The sequence below is a fragment of the Salvelinus sp. IW2-2015 genome, linkage group LG23 (genome assembly GCF_002910315.2).
Source record: "Salvelinus sp. IW2-2015 linkage group LG23, ASM291031v2, whole genome shotgun sequence".
Classification (NCBI taxonomy): Eukaryota; Metazoa; Chordata; class Actinopteri; order Salmoniformes; family Salmonidae; genus Salvelinus; species Salvelinus sp. IW2-2015.
The window spans coordinates 20899306-20916937 of record NC_036863.1 but is presented as its reverse complement, the minus strand read 5'-3'; the positions used below and the strand labels follow the sequence as shown (position 1 = coordinate 20916937).

At 43.4% G+C, this 17632-nt stretch overlaps 1 protein-coding gene across 2 annotated transcripts in view; it reads left to right on the top strand.

The window, feature by feature from the left end:
* Positions 1-17632, top strand: part of LOC111950310 (rho GTPase-activating protein 7-like) — a 60304-nt gene that overhangs the window by 32440 nt on the left and 10232 nt on the right. Inside the window, exons 1-6 of one of the 2 annotated variants that reach the window (XM_023967779.2) lie at positions 6908-7026; positions 12883-12954; positions 13086-13167; positions 13326-13389; positions 13785-15175; positions 15295-15468. In XM_023967779.2, coding sequence (XP_023823547.1) covers positions 7014-7026; positions 12883-12954; positions 13086-13167; positions 13326-13389; positions 13785-15175; positions 15295-15468 — 1796 coding nt within the window. In that variant the 5' untranslated portion in view covers positions 6908-7013. Of the gene's footprint in view, positions 1-6907; positions 7027-12882; positions 12955-13085; positions 13168-13325; positions 13390-13784; positions 15176-15294; positions 15469-17632 lie in introns of those variants that run through there. The other variant, XM_023967778.2, reaches the window with a different exon arrangement.

Here is a 17632-nt window from a genome sequence, read left to right as displayed (position 1 = left end):
CTAAGTCTCTCTCTTGCGCTCGTTCACACACTCTCGCTCTTTCACTTCCCTCTCTCTCTCTTTTCTTTTTTTCCTTCTCTCTCTCTCTCTCCACTTCCTCTGGCAGGACATGTCATTTACTGGACTGGCCTATCCAGTCACCTGGCTCTAAGACTATGAGCCAATGACTGTTACCATTAGAGCAGAGTGCMTGTAACTGGTACCAGATAGTTTAAGAGCCCATGTTGTTGAAACACAGGAAAGCCCCCGAGGTGAGACAGTGCATGCGCTCATCTAACCATTTCTTATGTGTCTTGGGGAGTTTTGGGTGCTGTTGTGGCTGATGGCAGGACTTTGAAGACTGGTCTGTTTCCCTGCATTCCTGTGGAGCAACTCACTGTGGGACTTCCAGACATAACACTACCCAGTTTACTCTCCCTCTTATGTCATTATCGTTATTTCACTCCCCCTAGTACAAGCATTATTTTCACTGCATCTCATACTGCACGCACGCACGCATGCACGCACGCACACACACACACACACACACCTGTCTCACGCTTATGTGCATTTGAGTATGTTAAGCATTGTTGTATCTGTGTGTGTGTGTGTGTTGTGTGTGTGTGTGTGTGTGTGTGTGTGTGTGTGTGTGTGTGTGTGTGTGTGTGTGTGTGTGTGTGTGTGTGTGTGTGTGTGTGTGTGTGTGTGTGTGTGTGTGTGTGTGTGTGTGTGTCCTATTTCTTCTGCAGGTGTACACATGTGGTTGCAAAGTGTAGACCCATCTATCCCTTATGTAGTGGGCTAGGGGGATAATTAAACAATATGCTCTGGCTCATAGCTGTGTGTGCAGAACAGCTGACATCGCATGGGGAAAGGAGAGGCAAACACTCCTTTCTTCTTATTGTGTACAGTCAAACACACACACACACACACACACACACACACACACACACACACACACACACACACACACACACACACACACACACACACACACACACACACACACACACACAACACACACAACACACACACCACACACCAACACAAACACACACACACACACACACACACACACACACACACGTATTCAGTCCAGGTATTGCCTAAATCGGACAGGCTCCCTCCTGTCTCTGAGTTGAATGGGTAATCTCTGGGCCTCTGCCAGACATCTTGGAGACGTCTTTCTTTAACCAAGCAAAGCAGATGAACACTGACATTGGCGGGCGTAACAATCTCTACACCTGCATGATTGAATGGGCTTCTCCAGCTGTAATTAAGAAAGCACTTTGAGACTGATTTCTATTGGACATTCAACGTCATAGACTCAAAGAATTGTGTCAAAATTAAATTTTAATCCAGCATTCCTTTGCTCCTTTACCTAGGTAAAGCAATACTACCTTTTTATTTGTTGACATACTTTAGCACATGCTTTACTGTATATAGCCTACTTTACTGTATATAGCCTACTTTACTGTATATAGCCTACTTTACTGTTTTAGGGTTCAAACCGAAGTTAGGGTTCAAATTGGAGTCATCAGCAACAACAAGCAGCTGCTTGAATATCTAGTTTCGTGGTACAGTCAGTGGATATAGACAAACTCCATTTGAATAAATGTCAGAGCTCTGGATTTAGACACTAAAGCCCATGTCAATAGAGCGTAATTCCATGTGATGGCTTTAGCTAAATCCATGTGAAACACAGAGGAAGGCAATGGGATCAGAGAGAACAGGCCAATGTACATCACAGCTTGGACATTTCCTGGATGGATGGACAACAAGCTGGACGGATCAGAGATGCTATTTTAGGTCGGTGGCTCGGAGACAGAATGTGGGATGGCGTGGGACTGGGATATTCTGATGGGAAGGCTCCGGAACACTAAGAACCTCACTAGGGACTGTTGTGACCTTTAGCCTGCATGACGCCCTGGCTTTCCACTGCATCAACAAGTACTGTACACACTTCATAATGTATGTTAACATTTACACACGTCATGTAACAAGTGCACACTTCATATAGGTTACCTAAACAAGTACACATGCTAAACACACACGCGTGTGAATACCTTAACATCAAAGTTAAGTGGGGTACATTGCTAGTCTGTTGATCATTTTTTACCCAACCATGGAATGTACCTTTTCCCCCCCATTTGTTTCAGCCTGTGTTTAAGATGGAGGAGATTTGGGGGGGAGATTCCTGCCCTCAGGGCAATTATCAACTTAAATAAACAACGTTGGGTTTTCTATTACAGGAAAATCTTTCTGACACGTCCTCTGTTTTAAATATTACTGTACAGATCTCCTCAGAACAGGACCAGAATATAACTCTAAATAAAACAATACAATTTGAACATGTTTGTATAAGACACCACCAAATCCAATAGTCAAGATCAACATCATCTAATATAAACATTTGACRGATATAAAAAATATTAAATAGATAGACATAGACCAACTCAACCGTGTTCGCTGAACTGTTCCATTTAATTATGTTCAATGGCCGAGTTATGCAAAGACAACTAAACACAGATCTGTAGTCAGACAACATAGCAGCCATAGGCTCTACAGTGTCCTGATAAAGATTCCTTCCAAATGAACTGTACATGGATGCTCCATTACTCTGCGCCGCAGATCATCCCTAAGTACTAATAAAGCACAGCTCTAATTATGTCCCCACTTAATTGATTCTGTAGCTCGTCGGAGGCTCATTTCGGGGGCTGGCCCTGTTGCTTAGCCTGTGACAGAGTCTGGCCTACTGTAGCCAAAGCTCTGAGCTCTATGGCAATTATATTTAGTACAGTTAGAGACAAACAGGCCCTGAAAACTCACCACTATTATACAATAACATTCAGACCATGGCAGGGCAATGCAGTGTAGACCAGGGCCTTTCATGAGTTTGGTATTACCTTCATGGAGGTCATCTATGCAGTTTCCAGTTTCCATGTCAAATGCTTTAATTCTTTTCACAGGCTTCATTCCACACCGCCACCCCTGTCCCTGAAGGGTATACAAAGAGGCAAAAATATTGTATTTTTATTATTATTATCAAAGCTTTTGATAAAATATTTCTGCTAAAGTTAGAAGTTATTTTTAGAAAGGAGGGGGTTGTCAGTGAGTGTGCTCCGTGCTTGCTGGTTCCAGTAAAGAGGCGCCCAGTGTGTTCAGGATAGGTTGATTTGTACACAGAGGCTAGATGGAGAAATAGGGACCTGGCCACCACTGGAGCTGCAGTACAGTCAGTGAAGAGGGTGGTGAGTGGAAGGGGACACAGTTCTACAGACAGAGAGAGCGCTTCCTGCAGCATCGGAAATACCAGCCTTAAGATCAGAGGCTCAACACAGATTACAGACAGAAATACACACACGCAGACTCACACACACACACACACACAAATCAAAACACATCAATCAAAAGTGCACACAGTAAACACAAATAAAAAACAAAGCTCATGAGAGTAAACACTCTCATAACCACACACACACACACACTCCCCTGGGAGCGGGGCTGAATTCTTCCTATTCTGACGCCCTCCTCAACTTGCTTGGGAAAAGGAAGTGTGTTCTTGTGTAATCTTAGAAAACAGTGACCAGGGGTAAACAKTTCAGCAGCTGCCAAACGCAGACGTCAGGCCTACTGAGCCTCTCAGTTTTATGGCCAGGCACACAAAAGAGGACAGGGTAACTTGTCCTCTAACTTTCACATGCAGTAACCACACACACGTCCTTTTGTCCTTCTCACAGAGGACACTAGGACACTATGTCGCTTTGTATTAAACCGACCTACGTGTCACTAGTGTTGCTTTAGAGCAGTCTCATGGATGGATCTAACAGTTTCCAATACAGAGGCTGAGCTATTAGCCATAATCACAGTCATTGTACATACTTCAGAGCTGTAATAAAAACCAGACAACAGAACAGAGTGGTTTGGCTGCTGGCCGGTCTGCCACAGCTGTTGGAGTAACATCATTTCATCAACCCAAAGATTCTAATGTCATTTCTAGGAATGATGGCTTGGAGAAAGATGCTATTGGACCTCTGGATGTGTGTCTTTGATATACAGTATAGACCCATAATGGTTGTAGCCTGGTCATTTTCACCCAACCCATATCGTAAAGTGAGAAGATGTGGAATGATCTTCTTTGTAGTAGTATTCAGTGTGGTTTCTTTAGTTCCAGACTGGTTCCATGTCTCAATATGTCAATTTCTCTGTGATGTGCATTTATTGTAAGGCAAGCTGACTGTACATAGTGTATTTAGAAAAAGATCTGCGTTGTCAAGGTGCTACTTGACTTCAGTAAGATCAGACTGTCGTCATGGTTATGTTTGATTTGATGGGAGAGAGAGAGACTTTAATATCAGCAGCAGCAATCCTTTCATCCTTGTTAATCCCTATCACTTCAGTATGTAGGAGTTGTGGTCATCAGGAAGAAAGCCCAGATGTCATAATATCTCTTACATAACAGCAAGCTTCAAAACATCCACAGAACTCAAACTATTCAAGAGCAGCAAATATGTTTAATATAGTGTATTAGGTATAGAATTAAAACAGATTGTGTGATGGGAGAAGGGCTGCAATGCATACCCCAATCATGTATTATGAATGGTACTTCCATGCTATTACTTTATTRGGTAACACTTCACTTGACACCCAGTGTCATAACACTTTAGCTGATGTAACTTGTCATAACCTGGTCATAATATGATCATAACACTGTCATGACACATATTTACACCTGTTGTGACATATATTGTGTTATTTTATGGCTGGTTATGACAACTACATAAGCGTGTCAAACGCCACATTTATTCAAATATTTTTTTCCCTGCCAAGAAGTTTAGTTTCATTTGAAAGTTTGTCTCTTAAATCCTTTGTTTTTTAATGTAATTTTTCATCATATTTTAAATAACTTGTAGAAAATATACTTTATGACACTGTCATTATGACCATCCTGTGTCACTTTACTTGGACTAAGAAAATAGACTTTATGACATTGTCAAGAAGCATTATGACCATCATAATCATATAAGCCAGATAGACCTATCACGTACATGGCCTAATGTCAGTCATCAGTCAAAAGAGGGTGTCTTGTTCTGCTCCTGAAAACTGCTCTYGCCTTTATCCCAGTCATCAGCAACAGATCACTGGGGTAGGTGCATGTCTGACATCAATGTGTGTGCAATTACAGTGATCATTTCATATGGTCAATGTTATATAAAAATGTTATATAACGTAAAYATACTGTTGACAGGTGGGCTATGGTGTAATGGAATGTTTTGCCTCCTGTGGTAGGTTTTGTTGGTTTTGACACTCTTATGTAGGCATCATAACCAGCCCTAAAATAACACTATATATCACAACAGGTGTAAATATGTGTTATGACAGTGTTATGACCATTTTATAACAGGTTGACATATTATGTCAGCTGTTATGACATATGACATGGTTATAACCGTGTCATAACGTCTTAGTACGCTGGGTGTCAAGTAAAGTGTTACCCTTTAAAACTAAAACTAAACTTAAGTCTGCGTTGTGATAGACTATGACACATAGCCGCTTTAAGATAGTTGGGGGTGGGGGGTTTGCCGAAGGCTATATCGGTCCACTAATGCAGGACTTGTAAAGGCCCAGTGCACTACCTTTGTGAATCATTTTTTATTAAGTCCGATTTTACAGGGGGTGCTGCAGTACCCTCAGGACCCAGGTTTTATTATAAAGCTAAGCGCTCCAGGAAGGTTGCTAAGGGGACCATGAGTCCTGTATCTTCGCTCTTGTGTGAAAATCATTAGCTGTTGACATTTCTTTCCATCTTTCGTTCAACTGTGAATTAATGCAGCGAAGCGGTGGACCTCTCCAAGGGTTTTCACATTGAAAAGATCCTAATCAAACACCTACACTGTAAATGGAACCTATTACTACTAATGACTTACCTAGGAATGAATCCTGATGAAGCCTTGGAGTGGAGTACTATTAGCACCGCAGGTTTCTGTCATCCTCCATGGTGCTTTAAGGGTCATCATTAGAGTTCTCATTGTTCCATTGCTGCTTTGAAACAATGGCCGCCTTTTACAAGATGATGTGATAGGAGCTTCAGGAGAGGGTCGGACCACATGGTGTTTGTTGGTGTTTTAGAGATAGGTACCATAAGGGAATAATTAGACTTTCAAGGTACATTTATTGTAAAATGTCTGAATGTGTGCCTGGTGAGCTCTAATGACAAAAATGGGTTGATTGTTTTTGTAGTAGGATCAGAAAATACAGTATCAATATTAATCATTTTGTCAAGGAAAGTGAGGGCATTAATATGTAGGAAATGCGGCATCTGGATATTGGAGGGAATAGCATAAAGCACACATTGTTCAGTATTACATAAAAATACATGCTCATATGTAGCCTGCGGGGAGGGAAATTCACCATGTTCTTGGTTGAGGCCTAACTGTCTTAGAGTTTTTCATTGTTTACCTTGATGGGCTGATTAATGTCTGCTACATCTAATTTTAACTATCAAATCTGACTATACAGGGAAAATATCCCCTCATGACCGGAGTCTGAGGTTTGGAAATCTCTGTCTGGTCACTCCATAGAGATTAAAACCAGGGTCACTCTAGCCTAGTACCTACAGGGCAACGTCATGGGATCAACCACACTCTCTTAAGGGAGGGGATACTTTAGCTAATTTCAAATGAATATTTTATATCAGATGTTACATTTCTACTAGTTGTCACAGTGTGTTAAATAAATTATGAATACCATGGCATGCTTTCAAAGTCAACAGCCTTGGTCATCCATGATATAATTTTGAAACCTTCCCCCTCGGGTGAGCGTTAAGTGGAGTTGGTATGGTCCAGGCAGGGGAGGGAAAAGGCGGCTGGAAAGTTGAAACGCTTTACTGATTTCACTATAATGCCCTAAATGACCAAGAGAACTGGATTTATCTTCAATATTGGTTTAAGATTTGATTTGTATATTTTGTATTTATTTTTTGAGTGAGTAGTTTCCTCATTCTTTAAAAGAGTTAAATACAACATTACAGCACCATGTTGATTACAAGTAAGTAACAACTTTTATTGTGTTTACTTCAGTAATAGCATAACAAATTCTAGGACAGTGACAAATATCAATGTAGATGTATTAACATATTCAGAGAGCCACTAGCCTGATAGGATGTCAGCTGTGAGGTTCATGAGGCTGATGCTCAAGATGAGGTGAGGAGTTAGATGATATGAGGCGTAACGGACCACCACATGAGCATCCGTCTCTTGTCTAATACATATGGAAGCCTATATAGTTTTGCAACAGGCTTTTGAAATATACTTATTTAAATGAAAAATGTTGACTGTTTTGGCATAGATTCAAAACGTATGTTTCTGTTTACTCTAAAATTAAGAAAATGTATACTATAAAGAAGGTCAACATAAAATATTCAAATGACATCTTAAGAATGTAGACCTACAGAGTACAAATGTAATATTTTATTTCTATCCTGAAGGTTTGAAAATTACGTGGGAGAGTGTTTTATTGTATTCTTCATGCAGGTGCCTATAAATTGTTTAAATTAATGTCAGTTATAATGTTAGAGTATGAAATATAATGGATTTGTTGCCTGCTGCATACATATTCCTAGCACTAAGGTCTAAATGGTTCAGGCTGCAAAATTAGTAGATACAGATTGTACGCCAGATAATGTGATATAACCAAAGATTTGTTGGTGTCCGTTACTGGGCGTTACAGGAAAGCACCACACACACCGCCGCCATAGATTATTCATCTAACCTGTTCTTGGCAATACTTTCTTCGTATTATAGTAATGTCAGTTGCAGGTGGTTCTACAAACACCAGCRAAAATTCAGAAAGATATTAAATCCATGTTTTGTACCGCCCCAGGAGGTTCCTCGCCCTCTTAGCTGCCGCACATCTAGCATTTCCCAGCATTTTAGCAGGAACTAGTCGTTTCTATGCGACGCGGCCATGGCCATCTGTAGAAGTAGATGACAGAGCATCACACAGTGTTACCAAAACAGGAATTTAATATCTTCCTGAATTTTCAATGGTTATTATAGACCCACCTGCAACTGAAAAATGACATTTCTAAGATACTTTTTCACAGAATCGAGAATGAAGAAAGTATTACCAAGAACAGGTTAGTTAAAAAATCTACGGCGGCGGTTAGTATGTGGCTTCCCTGTAACGCCCAGTAATGGACACCAACAAATCTTTGGTTATATCACATTATCTGCGTACAATTTGTAGTTAATACATTTGATGAACTAGGAGATATGATAGAAAACCAGCTAGTTTGAAATCAGAGATAAAAGGCTTAGCACCACTTTTTTTCCCATGGTGTTAGCTTTTCAGAGGAACCAGACATTCAGTCATTACAATGGATTAGAGTATTTGGTCTCTAAATCAACTAACTGTTGTATTTCACCATTTAAGATTTGTCTTCTTGTCATTTGCATAGTTCTACTTGACGATTAGAAGCCAAGTATTTCCACCCAGTCAACATGATTCATAGTGATGGAAGGCAGACTCAGACATAAGTTTGGCTCATTTGCAGATGGTCCTCTGGAAAGGTTCCGTTGAGATTTACCTGTTCATTTGTGTCTAGTATTTCTTAGAATACTTTTTTCCACTAATTATATTTTCTGTATTCTGAGTAGTTACAGTTCTCTAACTTTAGCAGTGAAAATCCCTCTGACTCTCTTTCCATTGGCATGAGTGGATCACATGGACTGTTGTTAGCAACCAGAAGCAACAGAGCATAGGCGAGCGCAGGAACAATTATACCAACTTTGGCAGGGGAGTAATGCAACGAGCTAAGCCTAGCCAGGGCTGGTGTGGATGGAATGATTAGGCAGCACTGTGGAGCTGTGTGACTAACTTGACACTCTAGATGTTTTGCTCACTCAAAATGTTAAGTGGGATTAGTTCTTGTGTGACAATCACTAGCCATTTTTTATATTAAAGTCATTGTTACTTTTTCCATATGAACTCAGATTTTGTGTCATACACTCAGTTTGTGTCATACAGTACATGGGAGAGCTAACTGGACCCAAACATGATGGGAATGATCAACGGTTGGATATAACTGCTAAGTGAATTTGTGATTCATCGAGCATCTATGGGCGATTCCACGCCAGCAAAAGCAGAAATTATTTTTGGTATCTCAGATTGTTCCTACAATTCTCATATAGAAACTTCATTGGGAGGAAGGATGTTTGACATGCTTTTACATTTATATCACAAACCATTTTTGAGAAAGTCATAATGAAAGTGGCAATTGTAGGCCCTTTTTAGACCTATACATGTCTCCTGTAAGACTCTATGATCTGTGAACCGTACATGATACAGACAGCATCTTGATGTCATTATACTCCTTATAGTGTGCTCTAACATATGGAGTATGTCTGGATTCTGAAATACACATTTTTACATTAATTTATGAAACCCTAAAAATATTCATATGTATASCCTTTTTGATTTTGTTCATTTTAAGACATTGTTTGGAATAATATACTCTAAAAGTGCATCAAATTTACAGAGTGGGTTGTACAATATCACACGAATTAGAGGACGTATAGTATCATACATCTTACCCAGTTGTACAATATCATACGAATTGGAAGACGTAACCTATCAAACATCCTGGAGGGCTTACATTATTATACTACTTTCTCTGAGACCAGACTGCTGGTTGCGTCATAACAACAAAGGAGAATTAAAAAGAGAATTTACGTTGCTGGTTAGAACTAACGACAAAGGTTCTGAGAATTTACGTAAAATAGCCAGCGTCTGTCCATTCTGTTTTGTTTTGTTATTTTCTATCTGTTCCATGACTTATGGGGTCTTCAGCAAACAAGCTTCCGGTTTACATTCAAAGGTCAAATGTTGGTCATATATCAGAACATATCCATACTGTACATTCATCTCTGACATGGTTAAAAATCTAACCAGGCCACATCCCTAGCACTTAAAGTTACAGTTCTCAACTCAAGTTCATAGACATTTGAGGTTTTCAAAACACTTTTACGCCTCACTTGACACTTGCCATCCCAGTTAAAAGCAGAGGACTGCTGTATTTGCATTCCACTGAGACTGTCGAATCTAAGTCTACGATCTCTGGAGGGACATTGAAGATCAGAACCATGTAAGCTGTCAGAGGAGAGAGATGTTCTCATACCACACAACGGCTTCGAGATGCTTTTCTTGTGTCTATTAATTCATATAGGCGTTGGGATTCTGGAGAAGGACAGCTAGGCCTCTAGGCCTGGAGGGCCACACAGTAGTAGCACTTTATAAGGTGACTCCAGGCATTGAGTGGCTGTGTGTAGTGTGTGTTGGGTGTGTGCTGGGATGCCACTCTGGGAGGCAGCTAGAAGGCTGAGTCAAGGCTGGCCTGAGGTGAAGACCCCTTAATCACTATACTGCTGCCGTTGCTACCTGCACACATCACACACACGTCACACTTGCGCGCGCACACGCACACACACAACACAACACACACACACCACACACACACACACACCACACCACACACACACACACACCACACACACACACACACACCAACACACACACACACACACACACACACACACACACACACACACACACACACATACACACACACCTGCAGAGAACGTAGCACCATTATCCCGGTCCTCTCAGACCCCTGAAACATGTTCCTCCGACTTACTGGCACTGCGAGGGAGGGAGCGGTCTAATTGAGAGCATACATCTCTTATCAGAACCCAGAGCCCAAAAGCACAACTTCCTCCAACGCGGCCTGAGGTATTTGTCTGCTTGGCCTTATTAAAATTGGAAGTCTGATATAACCATGATTGTATAACAGTCATGCACAGCGCATACAGTGGTGGAACGGTGATGAGTGCATGAATTCCCTGGTAAAATCCCGTACGCCAAAACACTCTTTTTGGCCATAATTTAACTTTTTGGCCAACTGTCTTAGGCCTTTTTCAGCCCTGTGATGTCATTCTGACCGCTTGTTTGGGTAGCTAACAGTATAGTTACATTTCAGTGCAGGATGTTATGAATAGGGAGGTAACAACATATCCCACCATAGGCTTAATTTGACCTGCCTGACAGGCACATTCAGATACCCCTGGATTTAGAGCCTCAGTCAGTTATTTGGAACTATGTGATACTTCAGCAGGTACAGCTGATCCCCTCGCAAAAGTCACCCCACCTCATCCCCTTCCAACACCACACTGAGACAGGAACAGAAGTCATCATCCTCTAACACTAACAGTTAGTGATCTGTCCTAGCTGTTGATATGATGAACCCTGGTCCGACCAGTAGAGTTCTTATTCCCTGCGTCAGAGGGGTCTTGTGATGACTGATGTTCGCAGTTCATTTTCCCCCTGTTTACATATCTCAGCCATCTGCTCTGTGTAGCTCAACCTCCAGCTGTCTTCCCCTGACCCCCACGGCCTGGGAAAAAGACACCTTATTCCAAGAACTCTCTCTTGTTCTTTCTTTTCGTTTTATCACTCTCTTTATCGTTCTCTCTTGTTCTCTTTAATTTTCTCATTCGCTCTCTGGGTTTCATGGAATACCAGCGAGTTCAAAGAAAGAGTGTGCTTCGTTCCTTCATCTGTCGCTGACAATGCTGTGTTAATGGTGGGAGTTAGCTGATGCTGTGTTAGCAGATGCTGTGTTAATGGTGGGAGTTAGCAGGTGCTGTGTTAACGGTAGGAGTTAGCAGGTGCTGTGTTAATGGTGGGAGTTAGCAGATGCTGTGTTAATGGTGGGAGTTAGCAGATGCTGTGTTAGCAGATGATGTGTTACTGGTGGGAGTTAGCAGATGCTGTGTTAGCAGATGATGTGTTAATGGTGGGAGTTAGCAGATGGGTGGAACCTGAACAGGGGGGCATGAAAGGCTGTGTGGGGCAGAAGGTACTTAAGCCACTTCTGACGAATGCTTACCTGCCATTTCTGTGTCTGACACGCATACACCACCGTTAGCCAATTAGGAGCAATTAGGCTGGCCTCTCCCAAAAAGCCACTTAAATATGGAATCCGCAGTAGGGCAAAACTGCACCACTGTTCGCTCCACGGCCGTTGTTATTGTTTTGTTTTTTTGACAAGCAGAGGTGGGGAGCTTTGGGGGAGCTCTGCGCATCAAGGGAAAAAATTGTGCGTGCAATTATGTCAGAAGGAAAACAGTATTTGTTGCTTGCAGTAACTTCTTTGTTGTTGTAATATCTCAAACGGATATGGCAGTTTCACTATTAAGGATTCCAGCTTTAATGAATACCCTCTCAGAGATGAGAGAGCAACATGAGTGTTGCTTCTATTTTTGTCCGCAATATTTTTGCGAATGTAAGTAAAGTGCAAAACAGCTTGCGTAATATATTTGCCCTCTTATTAAAATGGACCGACCAGAAATGACTATATATATATTTTTTTTTACCCCTTTTTCTCCCCAATGTTCGTGATATCCAATTGGTAGTTACAGTCTGGTCCCATCGCTGCAACTCCTGTGCGGAATCGGGAGAGGCGAAGGTCGAGAGCCATGCGTCTTCCAAAACACGACTGTGCCAAGCAGCACTGCTTCTTGACACACTGCTCGCTTAACCCGGAAGCCAGCCGCACCAATTTGTCGGAGGAAACAGCGTACAGCTGGCGACCGAAGCCAGCGTGCATGCACCCAGCCGCCATAAGGAGTCACTAGAGCGCGATGGGACAAGGACRTCCTAGCCGGCCAAACCCTCCCCTAACCCTGACGACGCTGGGCCAATTGTTCGCCATCGACACTGCAACACAGCCCGGGATCGAACCTGGATCTGTAGTGACGCCTCTAGCACTGATCAGTCCCTTAGACCGCTGCGCCACTTGGGAGACTAATAACTTTAATTGAATTTGAATATTGTTTTTGTTTGCAGAGATCGAAGCAAAGGAGGCTTGCGATTGGCTGAGAGCGGCCGGCTTCCCCCAGTACGTGCAATTATACAAAGGTAAATACTAAATATGAATTCTCTCAAGCCATCAAGCACAATCTATTACAGTACAAACCACATCCACATGTTTGCTCATCCATAGCAAACAGTGTCATATCACACATTCATTTGCCTTGTTTGCCTTTCAGATTGCAGGTTCCCCATTGCTATAGACTGGGTAAAGAGTGATCATGGTTTCCTGGATAAGGACGCGCTAGATTCCCTCTGCAGGTGAGAAGCTAGACTTTCCATCCACTCTCTCCTCACCAGCACCTCCTCATAGAGAGAGAGTGTGTGAGAGAAAAATAGAAAGAGAGAGAGAGAGTCTGTGTTGGGAGTGGGTCCCATGCTGCTGTGTTTGTTTAACCGCCATGCTTCTCTGCTTCCAGGAGATTAAGCACTTTAAACAAATGTGTGGAGCTGAGGCTGGAGCTGGGCAGATCAAAAAGACGGGTGAGTGAGAGTGAACGCCATGGAACACCAACATGGCAACTCTGTCAGAGCCACCGGAGGAACCAGAGGAAAAGCTCCTCGTTAGCATTTATCGCTTTGATTTCCACTGATATTGATGGCTGGATAGATAGAGGAGTTTTGAGGGTTGGTGGAGCTAACTTCATTAGTCTCTGTTTGAGAAAGTGAGGCGAAAGCGAAAAGAATTAGGGCAAAAACTCATCTAGAATTAATAATGTTGCATAATAATTTTCTCAGTCTAGTTATCTCAGAATGTAGTTGTCTTTGTGAAAGACGTCTCCAAAGAGTTACACGATGTCCAGAAATAGATGGCCTTGTTTTTTTGTTGCTACATGGCTTCTTATACAGCATCTTGATTGTCTGCTTGTGATTCTCAGGGGGAGGGGTCAGAGGACGAGGAGCCCTGTGCCATCAGCACAAAATGGGCCTATGAGAGGCGGACAAGGCGCTGGCGTCGCCTGGAGGGAATGGGCTTCCTACATTCACCGGACAGCCAGGGCATGTCCCTGTGTGACGCCAACGACCGCCACGAGGTCTACTCCCTTCATAGCACCAGCAGCACAGAGAGCGAGGGCTGTGAGAGCCCCAAGACCGCCATTGACGACCAGGAGACCAGCGGGAGCTCTTCTCGCTGCTCCATCAACAGGATCCCATCCCTAGACACTTCATTTAGTGGGCCCCCCTCCCCAGGGGGTGAGACGCCCAGTTTTAGCAGCGCTGAGGAGCGCTTCCTTGACAAGCCCCCCAGGAAGAAGGGCCCCAGTCTGCTGAGGAAGATGGAAAAACTGCGTCTGAGGGGCACGTCCAACCTCCACTCCCCCGCCCACAGTGGCCTCAGCAGGGCCAGGCTGGTCATCTCTGGCCCCATGCTCCAGGATAGTCTGGATGTTGAGCACAGGCTGAGACGGCTTCAGTGTCTGGACATCTCCACCCTGCAGCACAGGGATAGGGACCGTCCAGGCAGCCAGGCCTCCTCCTCACCTTCCTCCCCCCACTCGGGCAGCAGCAGCCCCAGCCCTTCAGAGAGCAGCAGTACTGTCAGCACCCCCAGCCCCATCACCAGAGTACGCAGCAACTGCCGGGTCCGAGAACAGCATCAGGGGGGACTCCACAGAAACCCGGTCCGAGAGCACCAGGACTACAAGAACGACAGAAATAACCATGAGAGCCTGGTCTTCCAGATCCCMCAGGGGCACAAGCCAGGCACATTTCCCACAGCCCTCACCCACAACAACTTCCTGTTGCCCATAGACAACACCTCCATCAACTGGAGGACTGGGAGTTTCCACGGGTACCGCGGGAGACGGAGCAGGGGATGTGCAGCGGCCAAGGACAAGGATTCCACCTGCTGCATCTCCCTAGCCTCATTGGACCACCGGGCCAGTATCTATGACAACGTACCGATAGGCCAGGTGATTGGCCAGGAGGTGGAGCATCACGGGGAGGCGGAGACGGGGGAGATCAGTGAAAACGATGATGTCTTCTCCGCGCTGGACAGCGTGATGGAGCGTATCATCGGCCTGCAGCAGCTCGTCAACACCTGGACAGACAAACTGTTGGAGGACGGTGAATCGGAGTCTAACCGCCGCTCCACACCCTCGCCCTGCCCCTCATCCTCCTCCAATCACATCCACCTGGAGGTCGAGGAGGCAGAGGATTTGGGGCCAGGAGACATGGGGGGGGAGGGTGAAGGGGACGAGGAGAGCCTAGAGAAGGAGTCTGCGGATGGAGATGATCCTGAGGCACAGTCCCCATCATGTAGTATCAGGTGAGAGCAATGTCAGCTGGTCTGAGTACTCATTAAAAAGTCTTTATTACTCTATCACCCCCTCTCTGAGCCCACATTAATATGGCTGCCATTCTGTTGTCTATTGTGTATGTATGCAGACGGAGCCAGCACCACTGGTCCAGCGAGCAGAGTCTTCCATCAGTTACCCCCAGCAGCTCAGGAGTCGAGGCCCAGTCTGTTTCTCAACTTCACCTTCTGCAGAAACTCTCCCTGCTTAAACTCACTGCTCTCATGGACAAGTACTCCCCATCTAGCAAGCAGGGCTGGAACTGGTAAGGAATGGGAAGGGGAGAGGGAGAGATGGAATGGTATGGGGAAGGCTGTGGAGAAAGAAGGAGGGAGGGGATGAATGGCAAAAATGAGGAGGAGAGCAATGAGGGAGAGGTGGGGAAGAGGGGGAGGAGGGGAAGAGGAGGAAGATTAGAGGCAGCTTGTTCAGAGGTTCATTTATTATTTATGTGAAGCTGCAACCTTGCTGTGCCTCTCACAAGACAAAACACAGAATGCTTCAAGAGCAATAAACCCCCCTGCCGAAAAAGAATATTAAAAAAATTCAGTGTCTGAAAGAAATGACAAAGTATAACCTTCAGCTTAGATTTGTGGGGAAATTATAGACAGCTTCTCTTTATTCCTTTTTGGTTAAGGTCTGTGGTGTACACTCCCATCTGGGTCTTAGAGGGGTGTGTCTAGGTAACTTTTCTGGCATTGGCCAGGCCTCTCTCTCTTATTTCATTAAAGGGAGCTTGGATCCCAAACAATTTTACTTTCTGGCAAAACATCGGTTTACATTTGGGAAAAGTGAAGTGCTTACACATCCCAAAGTTTCCCTGCGTTTTTAGTTTGTTATTGATTTGAAAGAGGCAGGCATGTGCTCAACATCTGCTAGAATTCGTTGAAGTGTTTCCAGTGCAGGGTGAAGACCTATGGCCTATAGAGTACATTAATGAAAGATATAGTGGAATGTTAACTCAAACATAGTGGCTAGGAACTTTTCCTCTTGGAGGTTAACGGCAGTGACCTCAAATAGCGTTACACAGGAAACACGTAATGATGCATGGGAACCATAGATGTAACATGCACCCGAATACAACAGCTGTAGACCTTACAGTAAGTATTTCACTGTAAGGTCTACACCTGTTGTATTCGGTGCATGTGACAAATAAAATGAGATTTGATAGAGATAGATAGAGGACACATCTTCATATCTGTCCCATTATAGCGTCCCTGACAGCGCCATTGAGGCTATCTCCATTTTAAAGTGGTCCATTTTCTTATTTTTCATTGGCTGATTGCTCCCAACTCATAGGAATCCCCACCCAGTTGACTACTTTAAAATGGCGGAAGCCCTCAATGGCAACGTCCATACTAAAATGGGTTATATCCATGATGAGTCCTCTATCTATCTCTATGATGGGAAGTCAACACATCCTAATCTGTCAGAATGAGATTTTGCTTTCATTGTTTGTAGCTATTTCCTCACCCGTGTTTCGAAATCTGATCTCCTAACTTTGGATCCCCCACGGATCAATTAATAAAGTGTTTGACATTATTCATTTGTGTAGCGAACTGGAGTAAAAGTGATTGCTTAAAGCGGCAATCAGCAGTAGAATCAATAACAAAGAGTCTCCCCAGCCTTGTTTCGGTAAAAAGCTTAGGGATGGGGCTGGAGAAATGGAACCACTCTCAAATTCCTAGACAGGGCTATGGATGCAAGGACTGGCCATTCATTATATCAAAATTATAACCATGCTTTGAGGCTATATAGTGTTTGTTTACATTTACTTTGTTGACAAACATTGGAGTGTTGGGGTACGACAGTTCAAATAAGCTCAAGAAGGTATTTATAAGTTATATTCTTCAAGAATCAATTTCTACATATAATTAATTTTGATGTAGCAATTGATGTAGCATCTGCTGAGTTCCCCTTTAAGGCAAACGGACAGGGTAATTGACTTTTTGAGAGCAGAGTAATTGGGCTATTTGTTTTAACAATCATTGAGCTAACTACAAAATAAATAACCTACTCCTGCCTCTCATCGCTTTCCCATTGATCCTGAGCTTCAGTATTCTGTACAAGTTTCATTCCAGATAACTGTTGTCTTATTTGCTGTGGCCAAACACCTTTCCCCTTGGCTTTGTCTCTAATGAACAATATCTACATGTGGTTATTACCTAGCAGGGAGAGGCTGGGGCTCCTCAAACACATGACCAAACAGGAAACTCTCTCTCCCTCACTCACTCATTCATTCACACAATTACATGAAATCCTGAGCAGAACACCATTAAGCTAATGAAATGAGGTGGACGCAGAAGATATGTTTTAATTGAACAGCTGAAGACTAGAATGGAAATGCAGTCCGTAATGGGAGAGAGCACTATCAAAGAGAAGCATGCTGTATGAACATTTGTGAATCTAATTCCAGTCGACTCATCATA